Source organism: Saccharomyces paradoxus, chromosome XI (assembly GCF_002079055.1).
Source record: "Saccharomyces paradoxus chromosome XI, complete sequence".
NCBI lineage: Eukaryota > Fungi > Ascomycota > Saccharomycetes > Saccharomycetales > Saccharomycetaceae > Saccharomyces > Saccharomyces paradoxus.
Window position 1 is genome coordinate 69,898 of NC_047497.1, and position 17,756 is coordinate 87,653.

Below are 17,756 nucleotides of genomic sequence, written 5' to 3' on the forward strand. Positions count from 1 at the left end.
CTCGCATGGTTCTAAGAATCCTTTAACTAAGATACGATATAATAAGGAAAAGAGCTGCAGCAAAATGAAAGATAAGTTAATAACATCAAGATTATATGTGTGTTTGATTTAATTGCAATGTTATGATGTTGTAGTGTAGTGTCACAGCGTTGTTACGCTTCTGTCGGCATGTTTGTCACTTATCACTGGTGCCAAATGCAGCAGTATGTAATGATGGTAATAAATATATAATACAAATGTATAGGGGGAAGGATTTGGAAATGAGGCGAATCATGAATTCTCAATCTGGGTCTCTAGATTTTGATTGTTTTTGTCTTCCTCTTCCTTCTTCTTCTTCTCCTCTTCTTCCTTCTTCTTCTTCTCCTCTTCTTCCTTCTTCTTCTTCTCCTCTTCTTCCTTCCTCTTCCTCTCCTCTTCTTCCTTCTTCTTCTTTTCCTCTTCTTCCTTTTTCTTCTTTTCCTCTTCTTCCTTCTTCTTCCTCTCCTCTTCTTCCTTCTTCTTCTTCTCCTCTTCTTCCTTCTTCTTCTTCTCCTCTTCTTCTTTTTTCTTCTTTTCTTCTTCCTTCTTCTTCTTTTCCTCTTCCTTCTTCTTCTTTTCCTCTTCCTTCTTCTTCTTTTCCTCTTCTTCCTTCTTCTTCTTTTCCCTCTTCTTTCTTTCTTCAAGTACTTTGGCGTACGCATAGTCCTCGTATACGATAATAGGATCCTTATCAAACATTTGAATACCCTTCCTATTAACATCGGATAAAGTGGGTGCAAAAAGATCTAAACCATATGAATTTAGATTCAAAAAGGCGTTACTACTGAAGTTTAAATTCGATCTGAAATCCACAGGATTTATATCAACAGTGTTAGCGGGGGTATAATCATTAGTGTTATCATCTGGAAGTGCTCCAGTTTCATCAAAAGTAATATTGAAAAGTGAAAAATTCCTGTATTTTAAACCTACAGACAAATCGATAATTTTCCCGACGTATTCCTCATGAACCATCTTGGCAATTTGATTTAACGTAGTCTGGTTCATAGATTTTGATAAATCTTCCCACATGGCCTTTTCATAACTAAAAAGAAATGGGTCCTTTGCGGGGGAACTTAACTTAGGAGCGACATTAATACGCAATTGATGTAGTAGCTTTTTTTTTTCAATAAATGTCAGGTTTTGGCAATATTGAATTTCCAATTCCTTTTGCCTATATGCAGTGACATTGAAGGAATTGTACAAGTTAGTGAATATCTCGATAAAACCAGCTCTTGGAATATTTTTATAAATTAAGCTAACGTCGTCCATGGATAGGTTTTTAAAAGAATATTCAGAGACCTTATTGGAATCGAAAAGTTTAGACTCAAATTTCGTGGATGATATTTCTTTCAAAAGGTTCGGGTTCCATGAGTTGATGCTAGGAATGTTTGGATACCACGAATTAATGTTACTGCATTTCTTTAAATTGTTATATTCGAACCAGAATCTGAATTCGGGCAAATAAGCTGTGTTTTTGTAAGCATCAAACGCATATCTATCAGGAACATGGTATTCATTGTGCAAACAGTAGGTATGTCTGTGAGGAATCAACGCCGGTACACCATGAAAAATAGTATTGATTAAGGGGGACAACTCTTCGAAGGAATTAAAATGGTTGTTTCTACAGTTGTAAAGCTTGAGTTTGTCGTTAAGGAAATATCTTTGTTTAGGGTTCAACTTGTTTTCAATGGTCTTGGATTTTGGTATATCTTCCAGTTCCTTTTTCAAAAGATCTTTCAAATCAGTATCAGTGGGGACCCTTTTATGGCTCTTATTTTCGTCACCGGTAATGTAATCACGTAATTCGGTGATGTTTAGAGTAGCCATATTGACTAACCCATCATCTACTTTGTCGGGCAAAGTGGCGGTCTCACCGTCCGATTCAGGGATATTATTGATGTCCAAATGTTCTTCCTGCAAGCGTTCTTCAATGTACGAATTTAAGTAATCTCTACTGGGGGCGGAAGTACTAGCTAGGCCGGTAATATCAATATAAAGACCGGTGTCAACGTCAATGAATCTTGCATCGATATTGTTTTTACCATTACCATTGATTCTTACTGTCAAGGAGTCGCTGACGTCAAGGAAGTAACGACCATTGCCCTGTCTTGGGTCTTCCAATATAAGAGATTGATTAAAGTACTGACTGAGCAACTGTAAATGCTTTATGGGCATTTGCAAGTCGAAATCGTTATCCCAAGGAAAAGCCATCCCATTGTAAAGATAGCCGTATAGTGTTCCATGAGACAACCAGGATATGATGCCATTGGCCTTAGTAAACTTTTGGAAAGTTCTAATCATCGCATTTAACCTTGCCTGGTATTCTTGCTTATCATTAATTAAAGTATCACCGTTGAAAAATCTTTTGTCACGATGGAACCCCATACCTTTATACTGTTTTACGGCACCCGCCTCATAGAAGAACTTTCTTTGCAACGCAGGGTTTATCTTTACGGAATTCTTCAAACTGTTTAAATAATTCTCATTATGTGCGGAAAATTTGTCCGGATTGAGTTTCCTCTGTGACTCTAACTCCTCAATTTTCTTGGACGCATCGAACTTAAAATCCGAAGGGGACAAATGAACCAAGTCTCTATTAAAAGTGGATTTATCAGTTTCCTTGATGTCGAGTTTATATAGGGAGTTCACTTGGTCGTTGGTGATGAATTCCTGGAAAAACCTATTGTGGTTGAACTCCACGTCCTGTTTATTTTTTTTTCTTCTCTTGTTTGTAGAATTAATGTTATCATTAATATACTCCTGCAACAGGCCGGATTGCACCAAATTCTTCGACTTGTTAGTTTGCAAGGGTACCTGGTATGTGGAGTTATCCGATTCAATGATGGAAATGGATAGTGGATGCGACTGAGTAGTCAAAATGTAGTTTCTTGCCTGCAATTGGTAAACTTCTGGTCTGACTTTATCGTACAGCTCCTTTATTTGGAACTGCGTGCTAAATTTTAAGCCCTTAGGAGTGCCATGTCCATCCGGAGTAAACAGCTTAGAGCAATGCTTTTTCAGTTCCTTTGTGTCCTTGATTCTGTCCTGCTTTCTAGCCGCCTTGTACCACAGTTTTTGTGTGTATTTTGGTCTTTCGTATAGGAACAAAGGCTCGTCAAGCTCTGCCTCGATGGCCTCCAAAGACTCTTTATCGAAAGCGGATTGGAAAAGAAAATTACAAGGCAGAACGGTTTTGTCTATAGAAATTAACTTGTTCAGCTCGTGGAAAGTTGTCCAGTCGTACCAGGAAAAGGGTAATTCCTCTGGCTTATCTGCGCTATTATTTTGCAAATGGTTGAGAACAACGGACCACGTGAGACGAGGATCGAAGTCGTAGAACTTCAAGTCATCGACGGATTCGAGCTTGGTGCCCTTTTGAGGGCCCATCTTGACCGAGAGCAGGTCATTTTGTAGGGTATATTCATTGACCCATTTAGGGTTGGTGCTAAATTTTAAATTTTCATATAAGGTCTTAGCGAACTGGATCCTGCGATCATTTTTGAAAGACGAAGTCAGGAGCCCATACCAAGAATCGTCATCACTGTCAATTTCGTTGTAATTGGGTAGTAGATAATCAGCTTCTTGCCCAAGTCCATTACGCTGAGGTGAATTCGACCAGATGAACGTTATAATGATGATCTGCAGTAGAATGAGTGGGAGCAGAATCCGCCTTAAGGGGTAGTGTTTGACACGCAGCAGACCTGATAAGAATCGCCTGTGAAGTTTCGATGATATTCGCTGAAGCATAACTAATTAGTCTATCTGTGTGAAGGCCAACAATGTTGAGATGCGGTGAGTTCGGCGGTTAGTACAACGAAGTGATAAAAGTGGAAACGTGCTTCTTTAATTTAATTGTTAATATTGTTGCAGATATATAAAAAGAAAGAAGGAGCCAACGATGTATTTCTTTTTTATCGCACCAACGAAGCAAGCAGTAAAGAATGAAGATCAAGACGGCTCGAGCGCTGATATCAATTTGAAGCCACGCTGGTAACTGCGCGGGTCATACGTAAGAGCCAAGAATGAACAGTTGACATTTCTTTTTTCTTTTTTTTTTTTTTTTTTTTTTTTTCATTTTTCATTCCTGTGTTTTGTTCTTTAGCTTCCAGTATACGGTTTTAGATACAGTATGTTCGTCATTGCCGAGGAAAACGGGGTGCAAAGGAGTAAAATCCGGGCATGAATCCGTGCACCGCGCCTACGGTTTTCCGGAGAATTTTTTGCGCCGGTTTTAATATTCTTGACAACGCTTCCACGGAACTTTACTGCAGCGCGATGTTTTTTTAGTGGAGTTTTCTTGGCACTTGCAAATCTCTGCAAAGTGCCGCGCGCACGGGCGGAAACTCACACCGCCGCGAAGACTGGCCAGTACAAAAAAAAAGGAGAAATGAAAACAAACTTTTACGTATGTTACCGTTTTTGGTTGTTATTTGAGGTTCGGACTGGACTGTATGTAGTATATTGTAGGAAGGGGGGAATTGAATATTATTTACTGTGCTGCACTTTTTGGTCAAGTTGAAGCAGGAACTTGAGAAGAGGCCGCGCTAGAACTATGAACCATGCTATTGACGATGTTTAGATGGTGATGTACAACTCGGTGCGGGGTGTTCGCCCGAGCGTGGCCGTGGACGGGAGTTGCGGCAGTTGCGGGAGGTTCCTCGCTGAGCGTGAGGGTTGCTAGCTGGGGCGGTGGGGTTTCTCTAAGTGTGAAGAGGGCCTCACCGTTGGCACAAGAGTGCGCTGGAGGAGGCGGCGGGGCTGCAACCGCTGCCGTTGGGGAAGGATGGGCGGCTATATCGACCATCGACCTGATAGGAACACGGCTCTTAAGAAATGGATTTGAGGTGGGTGTGGTCGCAGCAACGTCTGTAGCAATATGGAAGCCCCGCGGATTCTCATATGTAGTTGTCTTGATAACGGGCTTCTTACACACGTACTTGTCATCGGCATCCACACATGTTTGAATGCCTTGGAACCACGGGTCTTCGAACAGGTCGTCCATTGTATAGCGAGTGACGGCTTCTGGGTCGGCTAGTCGCCATGCTACGCGCGATGCATGACCATTCTTGAAGTTTCTAGCCAAATGATACTCCATTCCTGGCCCCGGGCGATAATTGCCGCGATCGCGGAATGCGCGGTCGTGAAGACGGGTAAAATTTTCATAGGCGTCACAGTAATCCCGAAAACCAGTGTCAAAGCTGCAGGACTCTAAGAATGGAATGACGTTGTTAACGAGAGTCATGAGGATAATACCCAAGCCATAGCAATCTAGTGCCCGTGGGTCGTACGGCTGTTGTAATTCCGCATCGTAGTGCTTTTTAGAGTCGTAATACATTACCTCCGGGGGAGCGTACGGCGGTGATCCGATCATTCCCGCGCACTTCTTAACGGGGCTAGACAAGTCGTGTGGATCTGTGTGGTACCAGTCAGAGATACCGAAATCTGTCAGCTTGCACACACCCTCCGGGGATAACAGCACATTCTCCGGTTTTAAATCGCGATGGGCGATGCCTTGGTCGTGGCAAAATTTAACGCCACACGCCACCTGCTTGAATATACAAAACTTTTCTGCTAGGGCGACGCTGCGCCAACCAGATTTTTGGATCATCGCAAACAAATCTCGTAGGCCCAGCTCCATGACGAACCCCCATCCACGAGTGGTGTAGACAGTGGTGGGTACTTTTACCAGAAGGAAGGTATTTGTGATGTGGACATTATGACTTAGCTGCTTTGCGATGATGAACTCCTTTGAACAGCGCTTGTAGAACTTTTCGGGCGTTTCATTGTAGATCATATTGAGCTTCTTTAGAGCAAATACGTCCTTCTTGCGGTACTTGGAGCGGATCTTGCGCACTTCGCACGAACCACCCCATCCGATGGTCTTGTTCTCATCATCAAAGACGAAGTTATCGCTCAACTGAACGCTCGCCTCCTTTATCTCGTCGGGTAAATACTCATTTGGGTCAACGATTGGGATCGGTAGCATGCGTATTTTAGAATCCCCATCGTGAAGGTAAAAGCCCAAATCAGGGTCCTTCTTCATGGAGGTGGAGACGGACGACAGTGACGTGCTTGGAGTTGAGACGCCGTATGGGTTGTACACCAATCGTTCGCTACTGAACTTGGAGTTTGAGGCATTACGAGAAGTAGATGAATGCCTGTTCCCTCTTGAGATGGACGTGCTGGAGCCGCCCGGGCGTAGGATCTTGGCTGAAGCAGGAGATGAAGTGCTCTTGTTGTTGGTCGTGTGAACAAATGAGTTTGCGCGACGGGAGGTTTTCAACGAGCTTGGCAGTTTTGAGCTGGAGGACTGGCTGTCGTTGGTGCTTGCAGAGTGGAAATTAGGAGGTAGAGACGCCTTTTTCTTCAATTTGCTCCCATGATTAGAACTTAACAGCTTCTTGCCGAAGAACTTAAATGCTGATACTGAAGAGATTGGTTGTTGGGATATCTTCGTGGAATGATTGTGTGAGGCTGTCATTGATTTGCTGTGCGATTTGATGCGTATGCTTGCCTGTGATGTTAAAATGGTCTATATGTTTATGCTAATATTTCTTGATATAATGCAGGGCCTATGAGTACATGGAGTTTGTTGCCGGTAGTATACGGTTGAAAAAAGTACGTATATTTCTTTTTTGTATAGACTTCTGCGAGAAAAATGAAATAAAAAAGGCGTATAGGGGCACGGAGCAATTAGCAAACGATAGCAGGCATTTGTATTATATACAATCTCGGATTTCGTTCAATACATCTTAACCTGCCTCCTCTCTTACTGCCATATTTCTCGGGTTTTTCCTTTTCACCCCAAGCAAAAAAAAATGCGTTATGTAATTTCACCAATATTTTTTCCGTCCTGCGTGCTCTGATAGATACAATAGGGTCATGTCACGTAATAAGCAACGTGCGCCGCAGAACGTCCTTTAAAGGGAAACGCGTTTTTTGTTCCTTTTTTCTTCTTCTTCTTCTTCTTTATTTCACATAAGGGAGAGTCGGCTACCGATGTCAATGGAATTCTCACCATTGGGCATCTCACCGTTCCTATCCTTCTGAAACCTATCGTAAATTTCCCCCAATTTGACCAATTCACTCATTGAAATACTAGGTTTTGTCTCTTGACAAGCCTCTATTAAATCGTTTATTGTGACCACAGCGGTCCGCTCAGAAGCACCTGAAGTACTTGTCTTCGTTTCGTGCACCACATCTTGCTGCAACAGAGTCTTTAGCCGTAGTCTATTTTCTTCTCTGCGTCCGTTCTCATTAATAGTAAAGTATTCTATGTTATCGTTAGCGGGTACCTCTTCTGGCTGCCTTACGGCAGACAACCATCTGTGTACAGATTTCAAATATGCGTTGTAGCAGAGCCCCTGTAAGTCAGCACCAGAAAAGCCAGCTGTCTTTTCAGCAATCAATGTCAGGTCTGCATTTTCCTCTAGTGCAAACTTTTTCAGTCCCGTATCCTTGTCTTTTGAGTTGACAACAGCTCGCAAGATATCTAACCTCTCTGATTCAGTTGGTATATTGCAGATCACACTTTTGTCTAATCTCCCCGGTCTTAACAATGCGCTATCGATCAAATCAGGTCTACTTGTAGCCGCTAGAATATATACACCGTCAAGGCCCTCAGCACCATCCATTTGCGTCAATAATTGATTGACTACACGGTCTGTAACACCAGTGGAGTCATGCCCTCTCTTTGGCGCAATAGAATCGAACTCGTCAAAAAATAGAATACAAGGTTTGACAGATTGTGCCCTTTCAAACAATTCTCTGATGTTTTGTTCACTGGCACCTATAAACTTGTTTAAGATCTCAGGTCCCTTGACGGAGATAAAGTTCAACCCACATTGTTGTGCTACTGCACTCGCCAGAAGCGTTTTACCACAACCAGGATACCCATAAAGTAAAATTCCCGATCTCAATCTTAGGGGGCAATTGGCGAAAATAGGCTCATATTTTGTGGGCCACTCTAAGGTTTCAAGGAGGACGCCTTTGGCACTAGCTAATGCACCAATATCTCCCCATCTGATGTTGGTTTCTTTTGTTAGCTTCACTCCACGCAACGCAGAAGGTGTAAACCCGCCAAGCGATTTCAAGAAAAGCTCTCTTGTTACAACGTCATCGCAATTTTTTTGCAACTGTAAATCGTAGAATATCTTTTCTGTGAATATTTTCAAATCTAATGGCGAAAATCCTTCTGTCTCTAATGACAAATCACTGAACTGCACGTCTCGATTTAGTTTCATGAGCTGGTTTTTCGAGAAGAAATACTCCAGTAACTTCGCTCTTGCGTGTTTGTCAGGTGCTCTTAAAGACCAACTTTCTGAAGCAAAATGCTTATCGAACAATAGCGGATTGATTTGAGTTTTCTCTTTACCTGAAAATAAAACCCTGATGCGTCTATTATCCTTGCTAAAGATTCTCGCCACCTGATTAATGAAAAAATTCAAGAGTTTGCTTGCATTATCCCATTGACCATTATTAGACGGATCTCCCTCACTGGATTGAGGTTTGCCAAATAGACCCTCAACATTATCCAGTACAATCAAAGAAGGACCATACCAATAACAAAAAGAGCACCATTCCATAATCAATTTTTGGATTTTATCCAAATTTGATGTTTCGTGCAACGTTTCACAATCTGCATACTTAACGAAAATGTGGTGTTCCTTTTTTAGTTCATTCGTAAGTTCTTTTAATAACCTTGTTTTACCAATCCCCTGCTTCCCATCTAATATAACAGCTGGTGATGCAATGATAGGCGATGTCAAGTATTCGACCATTTCTTGCTTGATATTATTTACAATAATAAAATCATCTTCATCTTTACTAGTGTGTAAAACTTTACCGGTTTCCTCAATGTGGTAAACTTTAGGCAAATGCCCTTCGATAATGTCTTTAGCTTCATCCTTACCCAACTGGCTTATTTTCCATTGAACGGAATCATTGGCAATTCCATTTAAATTACATAACTGCTGCACGGAATTACCCTTTCTTATTTCAACCATGATTTGTTCTATAGGAAGTATTAAGTTATTTGTCAAAAAGCTACCCCCCAATAACTTAATGTATTGATTCCCACTCTTGGTAGAAATGTCCTTACCAAAATATTTGATATTAACTATTACGTTCCTCCCAGATATCATATTTTTTTGGCTTACTTGTAAAAATTCTAGTTTGATTTTAGCTCCGTTAATTGGATATGTGAAGAATGCTTCCCAAAGATATGCGCTTAATGCAATGTGATTTTCAGGTATCTGACTATCGCATTTAATGGAAACGCCAATCTTTTTTGGGTGCATACCAACTATTTTGTTATCTGAATCACCTTTCTTGGATTGCATTGGGTTGCACTTAACGATGGAAGCATACCCCTTTTGAGAGGGCAATTGCATTCCGTCATTGACATATACAACAAAAAGATTATTTTTAGGCCGGTCCATTTTGCATACAGTGCTCCTCAGTATTACCTTCTTTAAAAGTTGGAAGGTATCACTTTTTGGCATTGTATTATTATTATGATCATGTTCAGCCTTCACTAAACGTGTTTTATTGACCTTTGGTGCCACAATGACCAACGAGCCATCCGTAATCCTTGCAGACCTTATTGATGGTGCTATTCTGTCAATTTTGAATTTTGTAACTATCCCTTCCAAATAACAAATCAAAGTTTCACCAGGAGTGACTATACGGGTTTGGTGCAAAATTTCACCATTTTGAAACCTCATTGCATTGGCGTCAATAATTTCCCAATCATCACTTGTCTCTGGCGTAACATACACCTCCGTAGCTAGGTGTGTATGGTCATATCGCTGGATGTACAAGTCCACCAATGGAGACCTTTGGTTAAAGTTGTATACGGTGGCTAAAACAGGATTGATAAGAACAGTATTCTCATTCAATCCAGAATCATGGCCATCCCAACCAAGATGAACGATAGGCGTATCTGAATTATGATAATGGACAGCTATACCGAATTCTTGGATCGCATAGCTGGTTGATTCTAACACGTTTATAATTGAATGTGGTAACCTTAAAAAGTTTCCTACTATATCATTGGAGAATTGTATTCTCAAATTTTCAAACTTTAGGCTCTTAGTAGCTGTCATCCGAAAGAGCAGTTCCTCAACGTTTCTTATTACTGCCTTTCCTTCCAAAAGAAATTGAACGATGACTACAGTCGGAAAGGTATTCGGGACCTTTATAATTGCGGCTACGCACAAGAATAAACCGCGATAGGGATCGGATATAAGACAGTAAACCCAACTAACTTAATTGGAGAATCTGACGGATTATAATAGAAGCACAAGTGATGTGTTTGCTCACGCCGATTGATCATATAATTTTTTTTTTGTATTAGGTTTCGCAATTGGCCTGTGCAAGTGTGAAAGTCTGGAATGGATGTACAAAGGCCGCCAATTGGGTACACGCCAGCAAGGTATTAGGTAGGCTTGTGTCGTCACGGTGCTTAAAATTTGTTAAAGTGAGAACCAACCAACATCTCTTGCCTAGTATCCATGGTACCAGTATATAATTATATGCGGTGTAAGAAGGTGACATAATTAATGAAAACAGTCATCGATTTTAATGTGAGCTGAAATGCTAGCATCGGTAGTGTATAAAATAATTAGTGACCAGATATAAACAAAAATAGCAATAGTAGTATCATTTTGTAGAATCTGTTCCCTTTTGTGGATACCTGAGAATTAGGTGAATAATTAGATAATTGTTGGGATTCCGCTGTTACTAAAGGCTATAATATTAGGTATATAGAATATACTAGAAGTTCTCCTCAAGGATATAGGAATCCACAAAAGGAAATCGATAGTTCTACATAGTGTTATTACTTTATCTTCTTTCCTTTTATACGTTGTCATTCATTATCCTATAACATTATCAATCCTTGCATTTCAGCTTCCATTAGATTGGATGACTGTTTCTCAATCTTTATGCTATCCTCTTGCACCGCATATTATAATATAATATTAAATAGATGGTATTAGAATTTCATTCCAACAATACCCATATCCGACAAGAACTTCAATTATATTGTGTTTACATAATAGAGCTCTTTTCTGCAATATTAATTCTCATATTCGCCCATTTCTTACTAACTCAACTACAACCCATATCTTAAACATTTGGTGTCAACCTTGTCAAGGGTCAGAAAACATGTTGTATCTCAAGATGAGATACCTCAGCATTACTAGATTTACCAACCTAGACATAAAACATGTATGAAACACGTACGAAACAATAGACAAGATTGAGTATACTAGGCAACCTACTTGCCTAAGATGAACCAAACTAACCAAACGTATAAATACCTGAACAATTAGTTTAGATCCGAGATTCCGCGCTTCCACCCTTTAGTTAGATTCAGATCTTATATAGATTATATAGGATAAGTAACATTCTGTGAATCACGATAATAATAAGTCTGACAACAAGTTACTCTCCTAAACGACTTTAGGATTGTCAAGACATCCGGTATTACTCGAGCCCGTAATACAACATCTGGTAGCGTTAAAGGTTACTAATTGTTCAAGCAAACCAACGAATCCCTGAACCTAGCTACACCAACATCTGTCATGAGCTTTATGGATCAAATCCCAGGAGGAGGAAGTTACCCAAAGCTTCCGGTGGAATGTCTTCCCAATTTCCCGATCCAACCAGCACTAACCTTCAGAGGTAGAAATGACTCGCACAAGTTGAAAAACTTCATCTCTGAAATAATGTTAAACATGTCTATGATTCCTTGGCCCAACGAAGCCAGTCGTATTGTCTATTGTAGAAAACACTTACTGAACCCTGCTGCTCAATGGGCTAATGATTTTGTCCAAGAGCAAGGCATACTGGAAATAACATTCGACACCTTCATACAAGGACTCTATCAGCATTTCTATAAGCCACCAGACATCAACAAAATCTTCAATACGATCAATCAACTATCTGAAGCAAAACTGGGTATTGAACGTCTCAACAAACAATTCAAAATGATTTGGGACAGAATGCCACCAGACTTTATGACCGAAAAAGCCGCTATTATGACATATACCCGCTTACTGACAAAGGAAACCTACAATATAGTTAGATTGCACAAACCAAAAACGTTGAGAGGAGCCATGGAGGAGGCTTACCAAACAACAGCACTAACTCAGAGATTCTTCCCAGAATTTGAGCTAGACGCCGATGGAGATACTATAATCGCAGCCGCAACTCGTTTACACGAACAGTACGACTACGACAGTGACCCACAAGAAAACTTTTTGGTCCAGAAGAGACACGTCCACGCAGTTCGGACAAGAAGATCATACAATAAACCGACCGCGACTTATCACAACAGGAGAAGCAATAATCCATCTAGAGAAGAGTGTGTAAAGAACCGTCTCTGTTTTTATTGTAAGAAAGAAGGACACCGTCTGAACGAGTGTAGAGCTCGTAATGCGAGTTCTAGCCGATCCTGAACTTAAGTCGAAAGACCACACGAAACTTTCTATCACATCCCGACCTATTGTACATTATATCGCCATACCTGAAATGGACAAAACTGCCGAAAAACACATAAAAATAAAAAACACGAAAATAAAAACCCTGTTTGATAGTGGATCGCCCACATCATTTATCCGAAGAGATACCGTAAATCTCCTGAATCTGCCAACCCATGATACTCCACCGCTCCGCTTTAGAGGATTCATATCCACCGAATCCGCCACCACTTCAGAAGCAGTTACGCTCGACCTTACAGTCGACAATCTGCAAATCAATGTAGCCGCGTATGTACTCGATAAAATGGACTACCAACTTCTAATCGGAAATCCAATTCTACGCCGCTACCCAAAACTCCTGTACACAATCCTGAACACTAAGCAGTGTACCTCCGCCCAGAAGCCCAAGGCTTACCATCCCGAAAACATTAACTATGTGAAAGCAAAATCCGCTGGTAATCGTGGTAACTCCAGAAACAAAACACTGTCCTTTGCCCCCACTATTCCTGAAGCAACTGACCAGAAATCCGCTGGTAATCGTAGTAACTCCAGAACAAATACTATGTCTTTTGCAACTACCAATCCAGAAGCAACTGACCCGCTTACGACCCTCGACAATCCAGGTAGTACTCAAAGTACATTTGCGCAATTCCCGATACCTGAAGAAGCGATCATCCTAGAAGAGGATGGAAAATACTCCAACGTTGTTTCAACCATACAGAACGTAGAACCTAAAGCTACTGATCACAGCAACAAGGACACATTTTCAACGTTGCCTGTTTGGTTACAACAGAAGTATATAGAGATTATACGTAATGATCTCCCGCCAAGACCGGCCAATATCCACAACATGCCCGTAAAACACGACATTGAAATTAAACTTGACACAAGACTACCTCGACTACAGCCATATCATGTTACAGAAAGGAACGAACAAGAAATTAACAAGATCGTTCAAGAACTGCTCGACAACAAGTTCATTGTCCCCTCTAAATCTCCGTGCAGTTCCCCTGTAGTCCTTGTCCCGAAGAAAGATGGTACGTTTAGACTTTGCGTTGACTACCGTGCCCTGAACAAGGTTACCATCTCCGACCCATTCCCATTACCCAGAATCGACAACCTATTAAGCCGTATTGGGAATGCCCAAATATTCACCACGCTAGATTTACACAGTGGTTATCACCAGATTCCAATGGAACCAAAAGACCGCTACAAAACCGCTTTTGTCACCCCGTCCGGTAAATATGAATACACTGTCATGCCATTTGGTCTAGTGAATGCACCTAGCACCTTTGCAAGATACATGGCCGACATTTTCAGAGACTTGAGATTTGTCAATGTCTACCTTGATGATATACTAATCTTCTCTGAATCCCAAGAAGAACACTGGAAACATTTAGACACAGTTCTTGGAAGACTTAAGAAGGAAAACCTTATTGTCAAAAAGAAAAAATGCAAGTTTGCATCAGAACAAATTGAATTTCTAGGTTATAACATTGGAATTCAGAAAATAACCCCATTACAACACAAATGTGCTGCCATTCGAGATTTTCCGAAACCCAGAACAGTAAAGCAAGCACAACGATTTTTAGGAATGATTAATTACTATAGACGATTCATTCCAAATTGCTCTAAGATTGCACAACCAATCCAGCTCTTTATATGCGACAAGAGTCAATGGACAGAAGAGCAGGACAAGGCAATCGAGAAATTAAAATCCGCCCTATGTAATTCCCCTGTTCTAGTACCATTTAACAACAAAGCAATTTACCGATTAACTACAGACGCATCAAAAGATGGCATCGGTGCCGTTCTAGAAGAAGTCAATGCCAAAAACGCACTTGTCGGTGTCGTCGGTTATTTCTCTAAATCCTTAGAAAGTGCTCAAAAGAACTACCCCGCCGGTGAACTAGAACTACTTGGAATTATTAAGGCACTTCACCACTTCCGTTATATGCTCCATGGAAAACATTTTACATTGAGAACGGATCACATTAGCTTACTGTCACTGCAGAATAAGAATGAACCTGCACGAAGAGTTCAAAGATGGTTGGATGACCTAGCCACTTATAACTTCACCCTAGAATACTTAGCTGGACCCAAAAACGTCGTCGCAGATGCTATATCCCGTGCCGTGTACACTATAATCCCAGAAATACCCCAACCTATCGACCCAGAAAATTGGAAAACTCATTACAAATCAGACCCATTATGCAGTGCCACCTTGATTTACATGAAAGAATTGACACAACACAATGTCATGCCTGAGGATATGTCCGCATTCCGTAGCTATCACAAGAAATTTCAGTTATCAGAGACCTTCCGAAAGAACTACTCCCTAGAAAATGGAATAATCTACTATCGAGACCGATTAGTAGTCCCGGTTAAACAACAGAACGAAGTCATAAAACTGTATCACGATCATACTTTATTCGGAGGCCATTTTGGTGTAACTGTAACATTTGGAAAGATTGCTCCAATTTATTACTGGCCGAAATTGCAACATTCGATTACACAATACATCCGTACCTGCGTACAATGTCAACTCACAAAATCACATCGACCACGTTCACAAGGACTATTGCAACCGCTTCCCGTAGCAGAAGGGAGATGGCTTAATATATCAATGGATTTCGTGACTGGACTACCCGTAACAACAAACGATTTGAATATGATCCTCGTTGTTGTTGACCGCTTCTCGAAACGCGCTCACTTCATAGCTACAAGAAAAACAGCAGACGCATCACAGCTAATAAATACGCTATTCCGCTATATCTTTTCATATCATGGTTTCCCGAAAACAATAACCAGTGATAGAGACATCCGTATAACCGCAGAAAAATATCAAGAACTTACAAAAAGATTAGGGATAAAATCGACAATGTCTTCTGCAAACCACCCCCAAACAGATGGACAATCCGAAAGAACGATTCAAACATTGAACCGATTGATAAGAGCTTATGCCTCCACCAATACCCGGAACTGGCACACCTACTTACCACAAATTGAATTTGTCTATAACTCCACACCGACCAGAACACTTGGAAAGTCACCATTCGAAATTGATTTAGGATATACTCCCAATGCACCTACCATTAAAACGGATTGCGAAATCAATGCAAGAAGTTTTACCGCCGTAGAACTGGCCCGACACCTCAAAGCTATTACGATCCAAACAAAAGAACGACTAGAGTCTGCTCAGATTGAAATGGAAACTAATAACAACCAAAGACGTAAAACTTTGTTACTGAACATAGGAGATCACGTACTAGTGCATAGAGATGCATACTTCAAGAAAGGAACATATATGAAGGTACAACCTATATACGTTGGACCATTTCGAGTTGTCAAGAAAATAAATGATAACGCTTACGAACTCGACCTGGATTCACACAAGAGAAAACATAGAGTTATTAACGTACAATACCTAAAGAAATTTGTATACCGACCCGACGCATATCCAAAGAATAAACCAATCAGTTCCGTTGAAAGAGTCAACAGAGCCAATGAAGTCATTGCAGTTATAGGGATAGATACCACACACAAAACATACTTATGTCGTATGCAGGATGTGGACCCGACAATCTCAGTAGAATATTCAGAAGCTGAATTCTACCAAATCCCAGAGGAAATACGAAAGTCAATATTAGCCAATTTTAGACAACTGTACGAAACTCAAGACAACTCCGAGAGAGAGGAAGATGTTGTATCTCAAGATGAGATACCTCAGCATTACTAGATTTACCAACCTAGACATAAAACATGTATGAAACACGTACGAAACAATAGACAAGATTGAGTATACTAGGCAACCTACTTGCCTAAGATGAACCAAACTAACCAAACGTATAAATACCTGAACAATTAGTTTAGATCCGAGATTCCGCGCTTCCACCCTTTAGTTAGATTCAGATCTTATATAGATTATATAGGATAAGTAACATTCTGTGAATCACGATAATAATAAGTCTGACAACAAGTTACTCTCCTAAACGACTTTAGGATTGTCAAGACATCCGGTATTACTCGAGCCCGTAATACAACAAAACAACACAAATAGACTCCATGGCCAAGTTGGTTAAGGCGTGCGACTGTTAATCGCAAGATCGTGAGTTCAACCCTCACTGGGGTCGTTTATTTTTTGATTCTTGACACCGAAGAAAAAGCCAATCCTAATTTTATGCCAATGGTCTCAAATTAGTCTCACAATAAAACAATTAGTCGGTTCGATGCTTACATAGTATATTCTTTAAACAAATAATTTGATTTAGTAGATTAATATTTTCCTTGCTGTTGCCATTGGGGCTTTAGTATATAAAGCGGATGAAAAGCCCTACTACGCTGAAAAGCAGTGCACTGTATGAAGCCCATTTACATGATGATGCAACATGAATTGGATTTTTTAGCTTGCTTATAGAACATTTTGGAACTCGCCGTCAAAGATTCTGATTTGTCTACCAGATTGTCCAGCTTTTCACCTCTTTGTAAAACATTTTCAATGGTCTTGTGCAAAACAATTTTTGTTTCATCCAGTTCTTGTTGAACTTTCATGATAGCATCTGCTTGTGAAGGATCTTGATATTTGCTAATATATGTGTCCAATTGTTTCATTTTTAACGCATCATTGGTCTCAGTCACGTCTGCCCACTCTTCCTTAGGATGTGCAACCAAATATTCATCCAATATCTTATTTAATAGTGTGTATGCTGGTCTGACAGGGTATTCTTTGTCAGTGATCAAAACACCACATATGCCCTCACTCCTGGCATAGACGTGGCCGATATAGTTACCTTCTTCTATACTTTGTCTTTGTCCAGCACCAGTTCTAGAAGCGACTGTCTCGGCAAAAAAAGTCATAAATTGGCCAACACTAGACCTTTCAAAGAAACCAAATTGTGACAAGTCTTTAACTTCACTCAACTCTAGAGCTTTTTCTCCGCCAGAGCGAAATACACCAATGTAGTAGATTCTCATTGCCAAAATAACTTATCTAATGGTACCTAAAGCCTCAGGAATGCCCTAGCCTAGCCTAATGCAGTCAAACTGTTCCACAGAGTCCAGCATGTTGTTCATGTTGATATCTATTGTGCTTGTTCTTAATTTCATACCAAGCCAATCGTTCTGTACGGCACGCCACCCAATAAGAAGAAAAGGGAAAAGGAGCCGATTATGGGTTTAAAACGTATAATGTTAAAAACATTGGAACGTCAATTGCTACCTGGAAGCGGACCCGAACCAAAGAGTGTTTATTAT

At 40.6% G+C, this 17,756-nt stretch overlaps 4 protein-coding genes and 1 non-coding gene across 5 annotated transcripts; 1 reads left to right on the forward strand and 4 right to left on the reverse strand.

Moving 5' to 3' along the window:
• Nucleotides 1–270: 270 nt before the first annotated feature.
• MNN4 (Mnn4p) lies at nucleotides 271–3,765 on the reverse strand (the record flags this gene model as incomplete). The annotated part of the gene is made up of 1 exon (XM_033911546.1): nucleotides 271–3,765. The coding sequence occupies one exon, from the start codon at nucleotides 3,763–3,765 to the stop codon at nucleotides 271–273; it is 3,495 nt and encodes a 1,164-aa protein (XP_033767437.1).
• A 763-nt stretch (nucleotides 3,766–4,528) lies between these two features.
• On the reverse strand, nucleotides 4,529–6,499 carry PTK1 (putative serine/threonine protein kinase PTK1; the record flags this gene model as incomplete). The annotated part of the gene is made up of 1 exon (XM_033911547.1): nucleotides 4,529–6,499. One exon carries the CDS (start codon nucleotides 6,497–6,499, stop codon nucleotides 4,529–4,531), a length of 1,971 nt encoding a protein of 656 aa, XP_033767438.1.
• A 493-nt stretch (nucleotides 6,500–6,992) lies between these two features.
• Nucleotides 6,993–10,124, reverse strand: PEX1 (AAA family ATPase peroxin 1; the record flags this gene model as incomplete). The annotated part of the gene is made up of 1 exon (XM_033911548.1): nucleotides 6,993–10,124. The coding sequence occupies one exon, from the start codon at nucleotides 10,122–10,124 to the stop codon at nucleotides 6,993–6,995; it is 3,132 nt and encodes a 1,043-aa protein (XP_033767439.1).
• Nucleotides 10,125–16,562: 6,438 nt separating this feature from the next.
• On the forward strand, nucleotides 16,563–16,636 carry SPAR_Ktrna2N. The gene has a single exon. It is a non-coding gene; the product is annotated as a tRNA-Asn (tRNA).
• Nucleotides 16,637–16,874: 238 nt separating this feature from the next.
• YKT6 (palmitoyltransferase YKT6) lies at nucleotides 16,875–17,477 on the reverse strand (the record flags this gene model as incomplete). The annotated part of the gene is made up of 1 exon (XM_033911549.1): nucleotides 16,875–17,477. One exon carries the CDS (start codon nucleotides 17,475–17,477, stop codon nucleotides 16,875–16,877), a length of 603 nt encoding a protein of 200 aa, XP_033767440.1.
• Nucleotides 17,478–17,756: the final 279 nt, after the last annotated feature.